General features: G+C 38.4%; 1 protein-coding gene across 1 annotated transcript in view; it reads left to right on the top strand.

The window, feature by feature from the left end:
- Positions 1 to 14,905, top strand: part of nell2b (neural EGFL like 2b) — an 83,237-nt gene that overhangs the window by 32,069 nt on the left and 36,263 nt on the right. The window contains exon 13 of the mRNA XM_036576820.1: positions 6,810 to 6,935. Within this exon, the coding sequence (XP_036432713.1) occupies positions 6,810 to 6,935 (126 nt within the window). The remainder of the gene's footprint in view (positions 1 to 6,809; positions 6,936 to 14,905) is intronic.

The following is a 14,905-nucleotide window of genomic DNA, read 5'->3' as shown; positions in this document are numbered from 1 at the left end:
GAACCCAGATTTGTTTAAACTGAGGAACTAACAACTTATTTTCTTAACTCTTATTAGGCTGATTAGCTAGATAACAGACAAAAAGATAGCTCACAGGCTGAATAACACCTCCATCCATATCACAGGCTTTGAATTAAAGCACTTGCTGTATGATTTACTATATATGTGCTGTATGATCTGCCTTGAGTAGCATCAAACCAAGGCTCAATTTGCCAGACCTGTTGAATATAAACATCACTTAAACAGAACCTGTCTGGCAATGTGAAGCTGGCTAGAATTCCTCAAAAAGCAGCACATGATGCCACGTTCTAAAGAGATTTAAATACAGATGTGAAGTCATTGAAATCTACCAGTCTTGAAAGAGTTACAAAGCCATTGCTAAGATTCTGGGACTCCAGCGAACCAATGTGAGAGACATTATCCACAAATGGATAAAAACTTGGGACAGCAGTGAACCTTCTCAGGAGTGGCCAGCCTACCAAAATTTTACCAAGAGCACATTGACGACTCATCCAGACCCAGACGAACTGGAACCCAGATGAACATCTGAAGAACTGCAAGCCGCATGCGCCTCAGTTAAGGTCAATGTACACGATTTCACAAGAAGAAAGACACTGGGCAAAAATGGCATCCATGGGAGTATTGTAAGGCACAAACCACTGATGACCAAAAAGAAAACAAAGGCTCATCTTGCATTTGCCACAAAACATCTAGATGACCTCCAAGACTTTTGGAATAATAATCTGTGGACTGAGGAGTCAAAGGTAGAACTTTTTGGAAGACGTAGGTCCTGTTACATCTAGTGTAAAGCTAACATACACATTTTACTATAAGAACATCATACCAACAGTCAAACATGGTGGTGGTAGTCTGATGGTCTGGGGCTGCTGCTTTGTTAATCCCTGCATATAGTTTAATTCTGAGTTTACATGTTTATATGTACACTAAGGTAACTTGAGTAGTTGAGCAATTTAAAAAACACATTATCCTATAAACTGTTAACTAATTGTTGCTGATTTATTGAGAATGTAAATTCAGTAGACTTTGTTTAACGAGTAATTGGGTTTAAGAAATCGTGACAAGGTCACACAACACTTGACTTTCAGTGAGTGTTTTCAAAATATAGATACTTGCCTTGAGATCAGGACCTCTGTGGCACTATGTACAGGAATAGCAAGTGTTTTCCGTCAAGGTGATAGTCCTTAGTTCCTTTCTGGCCTTTAGCTTAACTTATAAAACAGTGTTGTGGGTGGATTTTCATTAAAATGTAGAAGATGGTAATTATTTCATGGTTTGTTTTTGAGTTACATTACAGCCTGTCAGGTGTAATGAATGCTGCAATGGTATAAATAGACTGTATAATATCATGCAGCCATGAGTTTATTTTAAAGTCACCAGATGCTTCTGTTAGGTACATGAGAAGGTGGATAAATTAACTGCTCAATAGATTACAGAGTGTAATATGTAACATAGCAATACTTATTTTGTTAAGGACATGATATCTTATGGAAAATGACAACAAATATCATGTTTTAGCCATCTGACTAAAGAATTCTACCTAAATAATTTAGTTTCAGCTCCAGTCAAATGCCTAATTCAGAGTTTTTGGTGAGCAACAGGTTATTGGGTGTTATTTTAGAAGGTTTAGAACAAACCTCTACAGACTGGTTATAGAGCCTTTCTCTGTAGTCAGATGGGTCATTCCAGTCATTGAATGTTTTGCTGTGTGCTGTCAGCATCCTGACCAATCACACATGTTCTCTGGGTGTGATGCCAAGGATTCACTGACAAGTTTTACATTGTATTGTATTGGAACATACACTATATGAACAAAGCTATTTGGACACCCCTCCTAGTTACTGACTTTAGCCACACCCATTGCTAACAAGTGTGTAAAATCAAATATGTAGCCATGCAGTCTCCATGGACAAACACAGTAGAGTGGGTTGTACTAAAGAGCTCAATGGCTTTAAACATGGCATTATCAAAGGGTGCCACCTTTGCCACAGGACAGTTTGTGAAATTTCAGTCATGCTAGATCTGCCCCGGTCAACTTTCATATTGTGAAATGGAAGCATCTAGGAGCAACAACAGCTCAGCCACAAAGTGGTAGACCATGCAAACTCACAGAGTAGGGCTACCGAGTGCTGAAGTGCATATTGCGTAAAAAATGCCTATGCCTGTTTCATCATTCACTACAGAGTTCCTGTTAGTGTGTGTTGCGCTGGTCTGAGTGGATCAGTGGTGCTGGAGTTTTTGGACACCTCAGTGTCACTGTTGGACTGATAATAACCAGCTAAAACCATCCAGCCAACAGCGTCCTGTGGGCACTGATAAAGGACTAGAAAATGACAAACACAATCTGTGCAGAAACAGATGAACTGTTGTCTCTGACTTTACATCTACAAAGTGGACCAACAAGGTACTAGTGTCTAATAAAGTGGACAGTGAATGGACACAGTGTTAAAAACTCCAGCAGCACTGCTGTGTCTGATCCACTCGTACCAGCACGACATGCACTAACAGACCACCACCACCCAGATAATACTTGTTCTGTGGGGGTCCTGACCATTGAAGATTAGGATAAAGGGGGGCTAATAAAGTATGCAGAGAAACAGATGGACTACAATCTGTAACTGTAGAACTACAAAGTGCACCTTTATGGTCAGGAGAGCTGATAAAATGGACAAAGAGTGTAGATACAGAGAGGTGTACTTAATGAAGTAGCCACTCATTGTATATTGCAATAGAACTTTTTACTGAACTACTGAAGTGACTGAACAGTGGAGTGGTTAAACATTAGCAGTCCAACAGTCTTTTAAACGTACAACCCCATTTCCAAAAAAGTTGGGATGCTGTGCAGAGTGTAAATAAAAATAGAATGCAATGATATGCAAATCATGTAAACCATATTTTTAAAGGAAAATAGTACAAAGACAACATATCAAATGTTGAAACTGAGAACTGTTATTGTTTTTTGAAAAATATATGCCAAATTTGATGCCAACAGTATGTTCCAAAAACATTGGGACGATGGCATGTTTACCACTGTGTTTCGTCACCTCTTCTTTTAACAACACTCTGAAAGCGTGAGACCAATTGCTGTAGTTTTGCTTTAGTTTTCCCATTCTTGTTTGATATTGGATTCAATATGTGCATTATGTGGTTTTACATTGTCTTGCTGAAATAAGCAAGGCCTTCCCTGAAAAAGATGTCTGAATGGCAGCATATGTTGCCAAAACATGTATATATCGTTCAGCATTAATGCTGCGTTCACAGATGTGCATGTCACCCATGCCATATGCACTAATACACCCCTACACCATCATGAATACTGGCTTTTGAACTGTGCACTTATAACAAGCTACGGTTTCTTCTTTGCATTTTAGAGTTTTAATTTGCATTTGTGGATGCAGCGACAAACTGTTTTCACAGACAGTGGTTTTCAGAAGTGTTCCTAAGTGTTCTTTGCTATTTTATGTTCTTGAATTGTTGCGCTATGTGATCGTGCAGTCTTTCACAGGTGAACTCCTCCTCATCTTTACTTCTGAAAGACTCAGCCTCTCTGGAATGCTTTTTTATACCCAGTCATGTTACTGACCTGTTGCCAGTCAACCACCAGGTGTTTTTTTAGCATTACACAACTTTACCAGCCTTTTCTTGCCCCCGTCCCAACTTTTTTGGAACATGTTGTTGGCATCAAATTCAAAATGGGCATATCTTTTTCCAAAAAACAGTAAAATTTCTCAGTTTCAACATTTGATATGTTGTCTTTGTACTATTTTCAATGAAATGTTGGGTGTAAAGGATTTGCACATCATTGCATTTTGTTTTTATGTACATTTTGCAAGGTGTCCCAACTTTTTTGGAAATGGGGTTGTATATACAACAGCAGAGGGGCGCAGAATTGTATTTACTTAAAAATTTACATGGACTTTTAAAATGTCTTGCAGATGTTTTACCTGCAAAATGCCTGTAATAACCATGTAACAGAAGCCCTGGTCAAATTTGGTATATATAAAATGGTACTTTGTCCATATTGTGTAATTAATTCCACATGAGAATAGTTTGTCTGAGTACATTTTTGACTTCTTTTTTTATTTTTTAATAAGGCAACAAATATTTGTCACAAAAACCTACAAAATTGCAATGTGACTTTTCCCAATACCATATAACCCTAGTATTTGATTTCGGGTCAAAGTGTAAGTAGTGCATTGTTTAGGGTGTCCAGGTGATTATGGGGATATTTGGTTTTCTTTTCCTCTGTGGAGTTTAGGCCAGGGCTTGTCTTACTGTATTTGTGACTTCTTACATTAGAATGTATAGAGTGTAGTGCCCCTGTTTGTTCTATAATATGCTTGGAAGCTGAATCCTTATGTACTGAAAGTCACGGAGTCCTAGAGAGTTTGTATTTATGTAATTAGAATGCACAGGCATCTTACATACATGTAGTATCAAGCAAACTAAGCAAAAAACAAAACAACACTTCTCTCAGACACTTGGAACACTAACAAGTGTCTTGATTGTTGTGCTAGTGCTGTCTGGAGGCTGATATGGTGTTAATATTAGACTGACTTGGTAAAGCAATAAAAATTTGATAGAGAAATTCATTTGATAAACACTTCAGATGGAAAAAAAGAGTGGGAGGACAGATGTATCAGAGAGTGTATGTAGGAAAGACAGAGAAAGCGGGAGAGAGACAGACTTTAATTAACCCAACTTTCAGCTCAAGCGCTGACCAACTAAATAAGACTGCCACTTTTTCCATCAGGACTAAATAAGGAAAAATGTAATTATAAACAAGAGAGGTCTGATTTTTTTTAATCATTCAAAGGAGACCAGATTAGGAACAGCAGCGCTAATTTTGGCCTTGCAGTATCTTTTCATTGTGTTCTTTGCCCTTGGGCACCCTCACAGAACAAGTGAGGCACTAAACATAGCAACTTTAAACTTTAAAGTAAACTTTCATAACTTTAAAGTTATGACTACAGAATTCAGTAAAACTTAGATTGTTAGGAAAGTAATACAAATATAGGTTCACATAGGGGGAGAAGCCCCTAATGCTAAGATACTCATCTGCATTTGAGTTACATCTACACCTAATTTGTTTTGTTATTTTTTTATTAGATGTTGAATGCTGTTGCTTAGTTAAATTGTTCCTTGATATAATAATAGTAATAAGAATAATCATAAAAGGATAGTTTGACTATCCTTTGTGATTTTACACATTATAACCTCATCATTATCAGAACATTTCTGATTGAAAAATATCCCAAAAGACACTCAGAACCCTTGAGTTTCCTAACGGTATCTGGCAACTACCAGCCAGCTAAAGAGCAACAGGCAACCACTGACTATTTTGGTTGTGCACCAGTGTCTGCAGAGGTAGGATCTATGTGCTGCAGCGAATTTACCCAGGCAGAAGTTTCTCAAACATCTCTTAGTAGTTCTGAAATTAAGGTTAAACAAGTAGTTAGTCATCACTCACTGAAAATAAAAAACCTTGTAATATGAACTGTTGCTATAGCATCCATTGCACATAGCAACACAGCATAGATGGATAGATGCTCAAAAATACTTAATAATGTGGAATGTTAGTCTTGCTGCTGATAAAGTTGGCCAACTAAATGTCAACCATTAAAAAAAAAAAGTAGTCCAAGCTAATTTGCTCTCCAGACTGGTGTGTTTTTTCAAGCAGTGTTAGGGATGCCAGTGGGTGGACCTTTCACGTTCCATAAACAGTGTGGGAATAGCAGTTTCTTTCACTTTACAAATGGGGGACAACTGTTTAACTCTGGATTTTAGGTTTAAATAGCCTGCAGCCACTGTAACTTGGTAAATAATGTCAGGCTATGCCTCTCACTTTCACACTCTGGTAACTTTTGCACTGCACAAACGGTCGGCACTGTTTTCAGGGATAGTTCGCAATTATCAAAGATTGCAAAACAAGCTCTTTTTCAGTGCCTGTATCTCACTCTGCACACTCAGAGGTAAACACCTCTTCCCCCTTTGGAGCATTGGGGTGTTACCTGGGAGTGTCTAAGTAGCTGGCTGCTGCAATATATCATGAAAATGATTGTTTTCAGAAATAAAGCTCACAAGACCTGGGAATAAATATGTTTATTTCTCAAACTGTGGTTCAGGGAGTCTAAATATTTGGACTGTATGTGTCAGCTGTGAATCACCCCTTGGAGACATACATTTCATTTTAAAATATGATGACACATATAAATTATACATTCTCTTAAACTTGGATGATTTGATGCAAGGTTAACTAACCAGGGGGGCTTCTTAGCCCAGCTACCCTGAGAGTGCAGCAGGATAACCCTTTCAAGATTTCCTTTTTTGTTGTACCAAAATGCTGTTTCAGTTTTTTTCCCCTTACTGTGAAAAGGTTAATGCATTGTCGTCCTATATATGCAGAACACGTACAGATATGGTTTAGCCTTACAGTAAATGACCGTTGTTCTCAAGGCTTTTTCTCCCATTTGTCCTACTCTGTCAATTCTCAGTCACTTTGTTACATCAGTGAAGGTCATACTGCTTGCGTAATAGCATATTGCTGAACGCTCCTTTTTGAACATATGGATTTCTAAGCTAATCCACTGCTAGCTTGTAAAATGATGATGGCTAAATTTTAGTAACAAATATTCGGTAAAAATATTCTCATAAAAAGGTTTATGGGAATTCGTGTGCAGTGCAGCACTGCTGCTGGCAACACTGTGGACAGTATGAAAATGTTATTTATTTTGATTATTATTCTTGTCAGACTTGTCTGAGTTTGTCCGTGTTTGGGTGTTGGGTTGCAGACATTGATGAGTGTGCGGAGGGGAAACACTACTGCAGGGAGAACACCGTGTGTGTGAACACGCCAGGATCCTTCATGTGCGTCTGCCAAACTGGCTACATCCGGATTGATGACTACTCCTGCACTGGTAAGTGGCTTTGCTGGGTCGTTTCTGTGAGCTTCCCAGAGAGACAGAGAGAGAAAGAGACTCAGAGAGTCTCAATGGAACTGGAAGGTTCAGATGGCACATACATATGATTCATTTCTATTAAAGGAATTGGTTATTGCTTGCTTTTTTATACGAGCAGATGCTGCAGGATTTTAACATGTGAGCACTTCCTACGCTCCTTTTCTTTTTCTTTTCATTTCTGGATTATCAATATAACCGATTCTGATTCTGATACAGTTATACTTTGCATACTAAAGATGTGTGTTTAGACTAATTTTGATATTCGAGTATCCATGAGGTTAATGAACAGATAATGAGTTAACACAAAAGGAAAAAAAAAACACACCAAAAGGCTTGGGATGACATTAATGTAGGGCTGTAGCCAAGATTTCTTCTGTTGGATGAGTAACAGAGGCTGCCTCTTCAGATGAGCTAACGAGCCAACAGAGCTAACCAGTGCAGTGCTGGATGCTAATAGAGGCTCGTCTTCTTCTTACAAGTGGTCTTTTCTCTTCAGTGGATGATGTACCAGCAGTAACCCTAACCCTAACCCTAGACAGAGCCAATGTGGAGTTTAATCATACATGCTTGTCCTCATATCATAATATATAAATTAGAGCTCATCGATCAGTAACTCTGGGAGGAAGTTCAAAAGGAATAAGTAGGTATGGGCCTAACATTTTGTGAACTTAAAAATATTCGTAAATAAATGCAGCACAGCTATTAGACAACTGGCCATGCTACCAGAGAATGTGTAGTGAGGAGAACTGCCACACAGTAATGTCTTCAGAGTTTGTCACCTGCTAGAGGGCGCGCTCGAGCGAGTCCAAAATGGCTGTTTTCCTATGGAGCCTTTGTGCAAAATCACAGTTTTGTAAATGCCTTATCATTTTTATATAGAAAACATTTTCTGGAAGAACAGCATAAAATATTTCAACACTACTGTTGTATTTCTGAGCGCTTTTGAACTCAAGTTATAAAACTCGGGTCCGGTCTCTCATAAACTAGTCTCATCTTGGTCTCAACCTCACTTGGACCCAGTCTTGTCTTGGCCTCGGGATAAGATGGACTCAGAAATTATTGTTGAGACCAGAGGTAACTGGAAACTGAATTATTACTGAATATCAGCAAAACCAGAATAAACAGAATAAAACAGTCCTTCATCAGGGATTCCCAAACCTTTGCTCGCACACAGAAACTTCCATGATCCACAAGATTTAACTGATCTAATTGTTTTTTCTGACTCGCCCCATGTGATGACTGATGTTTGGTAGCTACCAAGTGCTGCATGTCAGGCTTAAGAGTGGAAAGCTGAGGAGTTCTGGCTCCTGACAGGTTTAGATACCCATTCATATATTCATATACCTGTACCTATATGTTTAGTCTCCAAGTGACGGTGTAAATTGTTGGGTTTTAGAGCTTTAAAAGACCCCTGAGCAAACAGCACAGATAATCAACAGTATTTGTTATATTTAGAATTATTTGCTTAATAGTCTGTATTGTAACAAATATTTGGGGTTGAAAAACTCATGGTCAGTGGCCCCATAGCAGTACCACCATGGCCCACTGGTGTTGTACATGTTTAAATTAAATCTCTTGGTTGAGGATCTAACTGATCTTCTCCGGGTATAATTTGTTTGTTGATGTTCAAACGTACCCTGAGGGCAGACTGAAATCTTATTACATATTATTACACATATTTTCATTTAATAATAAAAATGGATGTTATTTGGTGTAAGTTAATTTTAGTTTATGTGATTCTTAGTAAATTGTAAAGAAGAAGGACAGAGAATAAACTAACCACTGCTTCCAGTTACAATGCAAAGTTGGACTAAGACTATAATATCATAATAATGAATAATGTTTTAGGCTATAAAGCATTTAATGTTATATTTTATGAAATATATTATAAAATATTAATGAATATGTGTGAATATATATCATGTATACTTAATGAGAATTAACCTAGTAGCAGTAATGCTAGCATCCTACTGCCCTAAACCTGTTTGCTGTAGAAAAAAATAAATATACTGTTAAGTTTTATTCGAATTTTTAGTGAAATACATCCTTCATCTTTTCATGCCTATCCCTACTGCATACAGGCTAAAATGTATGCAGTGTAAGTTTTCTGCTGTGCAGCGGAGTTTAATTGCAGCAAGCGATGCTGCAGACCTCTTCTGACATGCGTTTGCTCATTAGCTCCGGTGAGCAGATCAGTTCAGAGCTTTTCAGAAGCAAACAGTCCACTTGTTTACACCATTTGGCCCACGCAGGTCAGAGAGAGCATTCAGCATATGATGCTGTTGGTGTGTTTTTTGTATTATATGTTACCCCTTAATGGAGTCGACTGAGTAGGTGAATTAAGTGTTCAGGAAGCAGATATAGTCCTTCGCCTGCTACAGTGGAAAAGTATTTTGAGATGTTTTTTGTGTTTTGGAACTGTCCTCCAAAACAATTAGATACTTTCACTTAAGTAAAACTTATATTAGGTGTATTGATCTAAGATCATTTCCATTTTTGCACTGTAGTATCAGTCTTTGTAGAACAGCCAATAGGACTAAACCTTATTCTTTTCTTCTCTTCTCTTCTCTTCTCTTCTCTTCTCTTCTCTTCTCTTCTCTTCTCTTCTCCCATTTGCTTTTATCTTCTCTCCTCCTCTCCACTTATTTCCTCTGTCTTGCTCTTTTCTCACCTCTTCTCTCCTCCCCTCTTTTTTCTTTTCCTTTACTTTTCTTTTCAGTCCTCCCCTCTCCTCCCTTCTTTTTAATTTATCTCCTCTCCTGCCTTTTCCTTTTCTCCTCTTTTCTCTCCTCTTCTCTCCTCTCCTCCCCTCTCTTTTTTCGTCTCTCTCCTTTTCATCCTCTCCTTTCGTCCGCTGTTTCTTTTCTCTCATTTCCTCCTCTCCTCTCCTCTCCTCTCTTACTCTGCTCTTCTGCTCTCTGTTCTCCTTCCTTTATTGAACAGATGAAGGCAGTTTATCACTAATTACAGCCAGTGTAACACTGACAGTGTTTATTACATTGTGCAAGAAGCAGGAAAACATTAGCATTTTCAATTATTTATGTGCATAATCACCCACAGTGAATGATGTCTATTTTTCTTCTGGGATAATAACAAGGTAATCCACAGGCTAGGATTTCATTGCTTTTTAGACTGGAAACCATTAGAAGAATTTTAATGGATTAAAATAGCATCACCTGTAACATATTATTTGCTCCAATGGTTAGTGTAAATTGTAATTTGAAACATTGAAGTGATGATTATTTTCCACATGTTTACATATTGTTAAGTAGATGACAACATCCTTAATTGGCATACTGATATTTCATATCATAACATAAACTGTAGTCCCAGGCCGTGCTCTCATAATGAGTTGTTTCCATTGCTACACTATTTTAATGATTGCATCTAGTATTTGCAACTTAATCTCAAATGAACTGTTACTCTTAAACTTTTAATGTAGAACAGAACAGCCATTATAATTGAATTAATGTGCATGTTAATGTGTATATATATATATATGTGTATATATATATATATATATATATATATATATATATATACACCGTGGTGTGAAAAAGTGTTTGCCCCCTTCCTGATTTCTTATTCTTTTGCATGTTTGTCACACTTAAATGTTTCAGATCACCAAACAAATTTAAATATTAGACAAAGATAACACAAGTAAGCACAAAATGCAGTTTATAAATGAAGGTCTTTATTATTAAGGGAAAAAGAAATCCAAACCTATAAGGCCTTGTGTGAAAAAGTGCCCCTAAACCTAATAACTGGTTGGGCCACCCTTAGCAGCAACAACAGCAATCAAGCGATTGCGATAACTGGCAATGAGTCTTTTACAGCGCTGTGGAGGAATTTTGGCCACTCATCTTTGCAGAATTGTTGTAATTCAGCCACATTTGAGGGTTTCCGAGCATGAACCGCCTTTTTAAGGTCATGCCACAGCATCTCAATCGGATTCAGGTCAGGACTTTGACTAGGCCATTCCAAAGTCTTAATTTTGTTTTTCTTAAGCCACTCAGAGGTGGACTTGCTGGTGTGTTTTGGATCATTGTCCTGCTGCAGAACCCAAGTGCTCAGCTTGAGGTCACGAACAGATGGCCAGACATTCTCCTTCAGGATTTTTTGGTAGACAGCAGAATTCATGGTTCCATTTGCCACAGCACGTCTTCCAGGTCCTGAAGCAGCAGCACAGCCCCAGACCATCACACTACCACCACCATATTTTACTGTTGGTATGATATTCCTTTTCTGAAATGCTGTGTTACTTCTACGCCAGATGTAAAGAGACATACATCTTCCAAAAAGTTAAACTTTTGTCTCATCAGTCCACAGAGTATTCTCCCAAAAGTCTTGGGGATCATCAAGATGTTTTCTGGCAAAACTGAGACAAGCCTTTATGTTCTTTTTGCTCAGTCTCTTTCTTATGGTGGAGTCATGAACACTGACCTTAACTGAGGCAAGTGAGGCCTGCAGTTCTTTGGATGTTGTTGTGGAGTCTTTTGTGACCTCTTGGATGAGTCGTTGCTGTGCTTTTAGGGTAATTTTGGTCTGCCGGCCACTCCTGGGAAGGTGCACCAAAGTTCCATGTTTTCGCCATTTGTGGATAATGGCTTTCACTGTGGTTCGCTGGAGTCCCAAAGCTTTAGAAATGGCTTTATAACCTTTTCCAGACTGATAGATCTCAATTACTTTGTTTCTCATTTGTTCCTGAATTTCTTGGGATCGCAGCATGATGCCTAGCTTTTGAAGATCTTTTGGTCTACTTCACTTTGTCAGGCAGGTCCTATTTAAGTGATTTCTTGATTGAAAACAGGTGTGGCAGTAATCAGGCCTGAGTGTGGCTAGGGAAATTGAACTCTGCTTTCCAAAGATGTGATAAACCACAGGGGGCAATCACTTTTTCACACAGGGCCCTGTAGGTTTGGATTTCTTTTTCCCTTAATAATAAAGACCTTCATTTATAAACTGCATTTTGTGCTTACTTGTGTTATCTTTGTCTAATATTTAAATTTGTTTGGTGATCTGAAACATTTAAGTGTGACAAACATGCAGAAGAATAAGAAATCAGGAAGAGGGCAAACACTTTTTCACACCACTGTATATGTGTGTGTGTGTGTGTGTGTGTTTGTGTATTGATTGCCTTGGCTTGTCTGTATAATCCACAAGGCCCAGTCCTGGTCCTGGGTATCTACCGTACCTGATCCTGGTAATGAAGGCCTTCAGGGGCATCTTACAGCCAGGTGTGTTAGGTCTGAACTCTCCAGGGTGGTAGATCTCCAGAACCAGGATTGGCCACCCCGGTGTAATCAGTTCATTAAGGCTGGGTGTTTTCCCCCTGTCTTTAGCCTACTTTCTGGGTATCTGCATGAAGGCATGGCAGTATCTGACTTTTAGTTTTCCCTACTGAGTGTGTTGAGGTGCTTGACAGTGCAGTGAGTTCAGCAGTTTCAGAAAATGTCATCACTCATTCAGATTTTTGACACTGTATTACACTGGAAAGCTGCTACACTTCAGTCAGTCTCACAGGACCAGATGTGATCTAGTAACAAGAATACATGTCTGGGGACAAATCGTTAAACTTTGTGAGCTGGATTGCCATAAAATCTTTCAAAAACGAACCTATGGTCCCTCCAAAACTCACCACGAATTTCTCTAGTCTGTGCTTGTTTAACGTCTGGAGTACAACCGCTAACAGAAGTGAAACAAACCAGCTGGATTGTTAATTAATAGAACTGTTTTTCCCTCGCAAGAGACACATATGCAATTATTTTCCAAACGTGTGACACACATCTACACACTTGCCTTTTTTCAAGTTTTTTGGGAGACTTTTTAACCATACTAGTTTATGTTACATCCATGGGCTAACAGAAGCCTTGTGAACCTGAAAGGGAGGCAGCTGCAAATGACCTGGTTCATCATCATGACCTGATTGGCTGAGCCATGTTCAAACTCATGGTAAAACACTCCAATCGCACAAAGCTATTAAAAAACATTAAATGGTTGGATAATTTCTGATCTAAAATTCTTTTGTAAGTAACACAGTATTTATTACATTGTATTTATATTTTTTGTTGCCATTTTATAAAAGCGAAAAGCCACTCAAGTCTGTTTTATATACATTTCAGTGTGGTTATGGAGTCATCTGCATGCCCCCGTCACACTTCAACCATGGTACAATCACTAAAAACACACAACCTCTTGTGGCTTATTGCTTCAGTATATTTGCCAGCACTGCTATTTATTTATGAGATCATAGGCAGCTGTGAAAATGCCCTCAGTTTGTTCCCACCATAATAAGTCTATGTTCCCACCTGCATTTATCCCAAAATTTCTCATGATTATCCCCAGACTTTCTCATTACAAGATCATGTCCGGCCCCATGAGACTTACCTTCAGTCAGAATTAGGTATAAATACATTTTTGAAAAAATGAGTTTAATAAAAGAGTCTACATTTTCAAAATGTGTCTGTGGAAAAGTCTTCAGCACAATGTTTATAATTCAGACTGGGAGCAGAACAGCTGTATTAATGTTAAACATTTTGTGCATTTACACACCAGTACGTCTAAGGCGTAAACATCTAGAACAGTTTCCTTAAGCAGAAATTGAGGGAAATGAACTGCATTTATTTTTATTAATGGAGGCGCCGTTTATCAAGTGTGACACTCCCTGACAGCACAAAATAAACAAATCTGTTTTGTATTCCAAGGACTGCATGTTTGTTAGCGAAGCACACACATATATTTTCCATTTCTCTCTCTCTCACTCGCTCTCTCTGTCACACACAAACACACACACACTCATGCTCCTCTGAGAGTGTTAAGAAAATCTGCTCTCTGATCGCTCTCTGCATAGCTCTTCATTAGTACCGGTTAAACAGGCGACAGATGTTGCATCCTGAAAGCTAGCTTGAGTCCAGTGAGCACTTTCGTTGCTTTCATCTTTAGCTCATTTTTCGCTTTTAAGCTTAATCTGCATGGGTACAGCGTAACTTCATGAGAGAAAAATAACTTTTAATTAGATGGAACTGATGAATTTGGGGGCAGTTAGTGTCACAGCCAGATGATTAGTGTTTTGTGTCTCTTCCATCAACCACTGAGGGCCAGACGTTGATATGACTGCAGTGTGCACTCACATTTGCACCTGAATTGAATGTTTGATTTAATGAAACTACAGCTTATCACACAAACTGTGTGTAGCCCCACCCACTAGCTACTCATGAGGCGCAACAGTGGAGCCATTAACAAAATTAAGACAAAAGAAAAAATCAAAGATGGGTCATAAAGTTTTTTTCCCACCAAAACATTCCATGTGGAGGTTACTTTACTATGGGTAAGACCATGAAAAGCACGCTCAAGTTGTGGCCGCTTCGTCAGTACATGATTGCAACAAATTCACAATGCTTGATGTGTCACAATATTTATTTTTCTGACATCTAATAAGCCAAATAGAAGCAGTGGTGCCACATATAAAAATACTATATAAATTATGAATGCAAATTATTTTATTCAGTGTTTCTCACAATGAGGTGGGCTAATTACAGTTAAACATAATTAAATATTCTTTATTTGTAGTGAATTGTGCAGTTGGTCAGTGTCCTTTAAGTACTGATGATATCCTATGCTCAGAAAAGCTTTTGTGATGTCATTTATCATGATAATGATAAATATTATCATATTGCCCAGACCTAGTTTGAACCCTACAATATTGATGCAAAGAGTGGAGGTTTAGATGAGTATAGCTGTGCAGGTAGGTTCATGACAATCTCTAAAAGGCGCAGCAAGTTTCTTGGTACGTTTTAAAAAATGTCTTGTTTTCAGAAAAAACAGAGGGTTTTTAGAGAGGAGTGACGTTTGCTTGGCTAGCTGTTTGATATGAAGCGCATGCTGTCTATAGCTTTTAAAAAGAGCTGCATTGAGCTGTCTTGTTTGGC

The sequence above is a fragment of the Colossoma macropomum genome, unplaced genomic scaffold (genome assembly GCF_904425465.1).
Source record: "Colossoma macropomum unplaced genomic scaffold, Colossoma_macropomum, whole genome shotgun sequence".
Lineage (NCBI taxonomy): Eukaryota > Metazoa > Chordata > Actinopteri > Characiformes > Serrasalmidae > Colossoma > Colossoma macropomum.
Note: the sequence above shows the minus strand (reverse complement) of the source record. Positions and strands in the feature narration are given on the sequence as shown.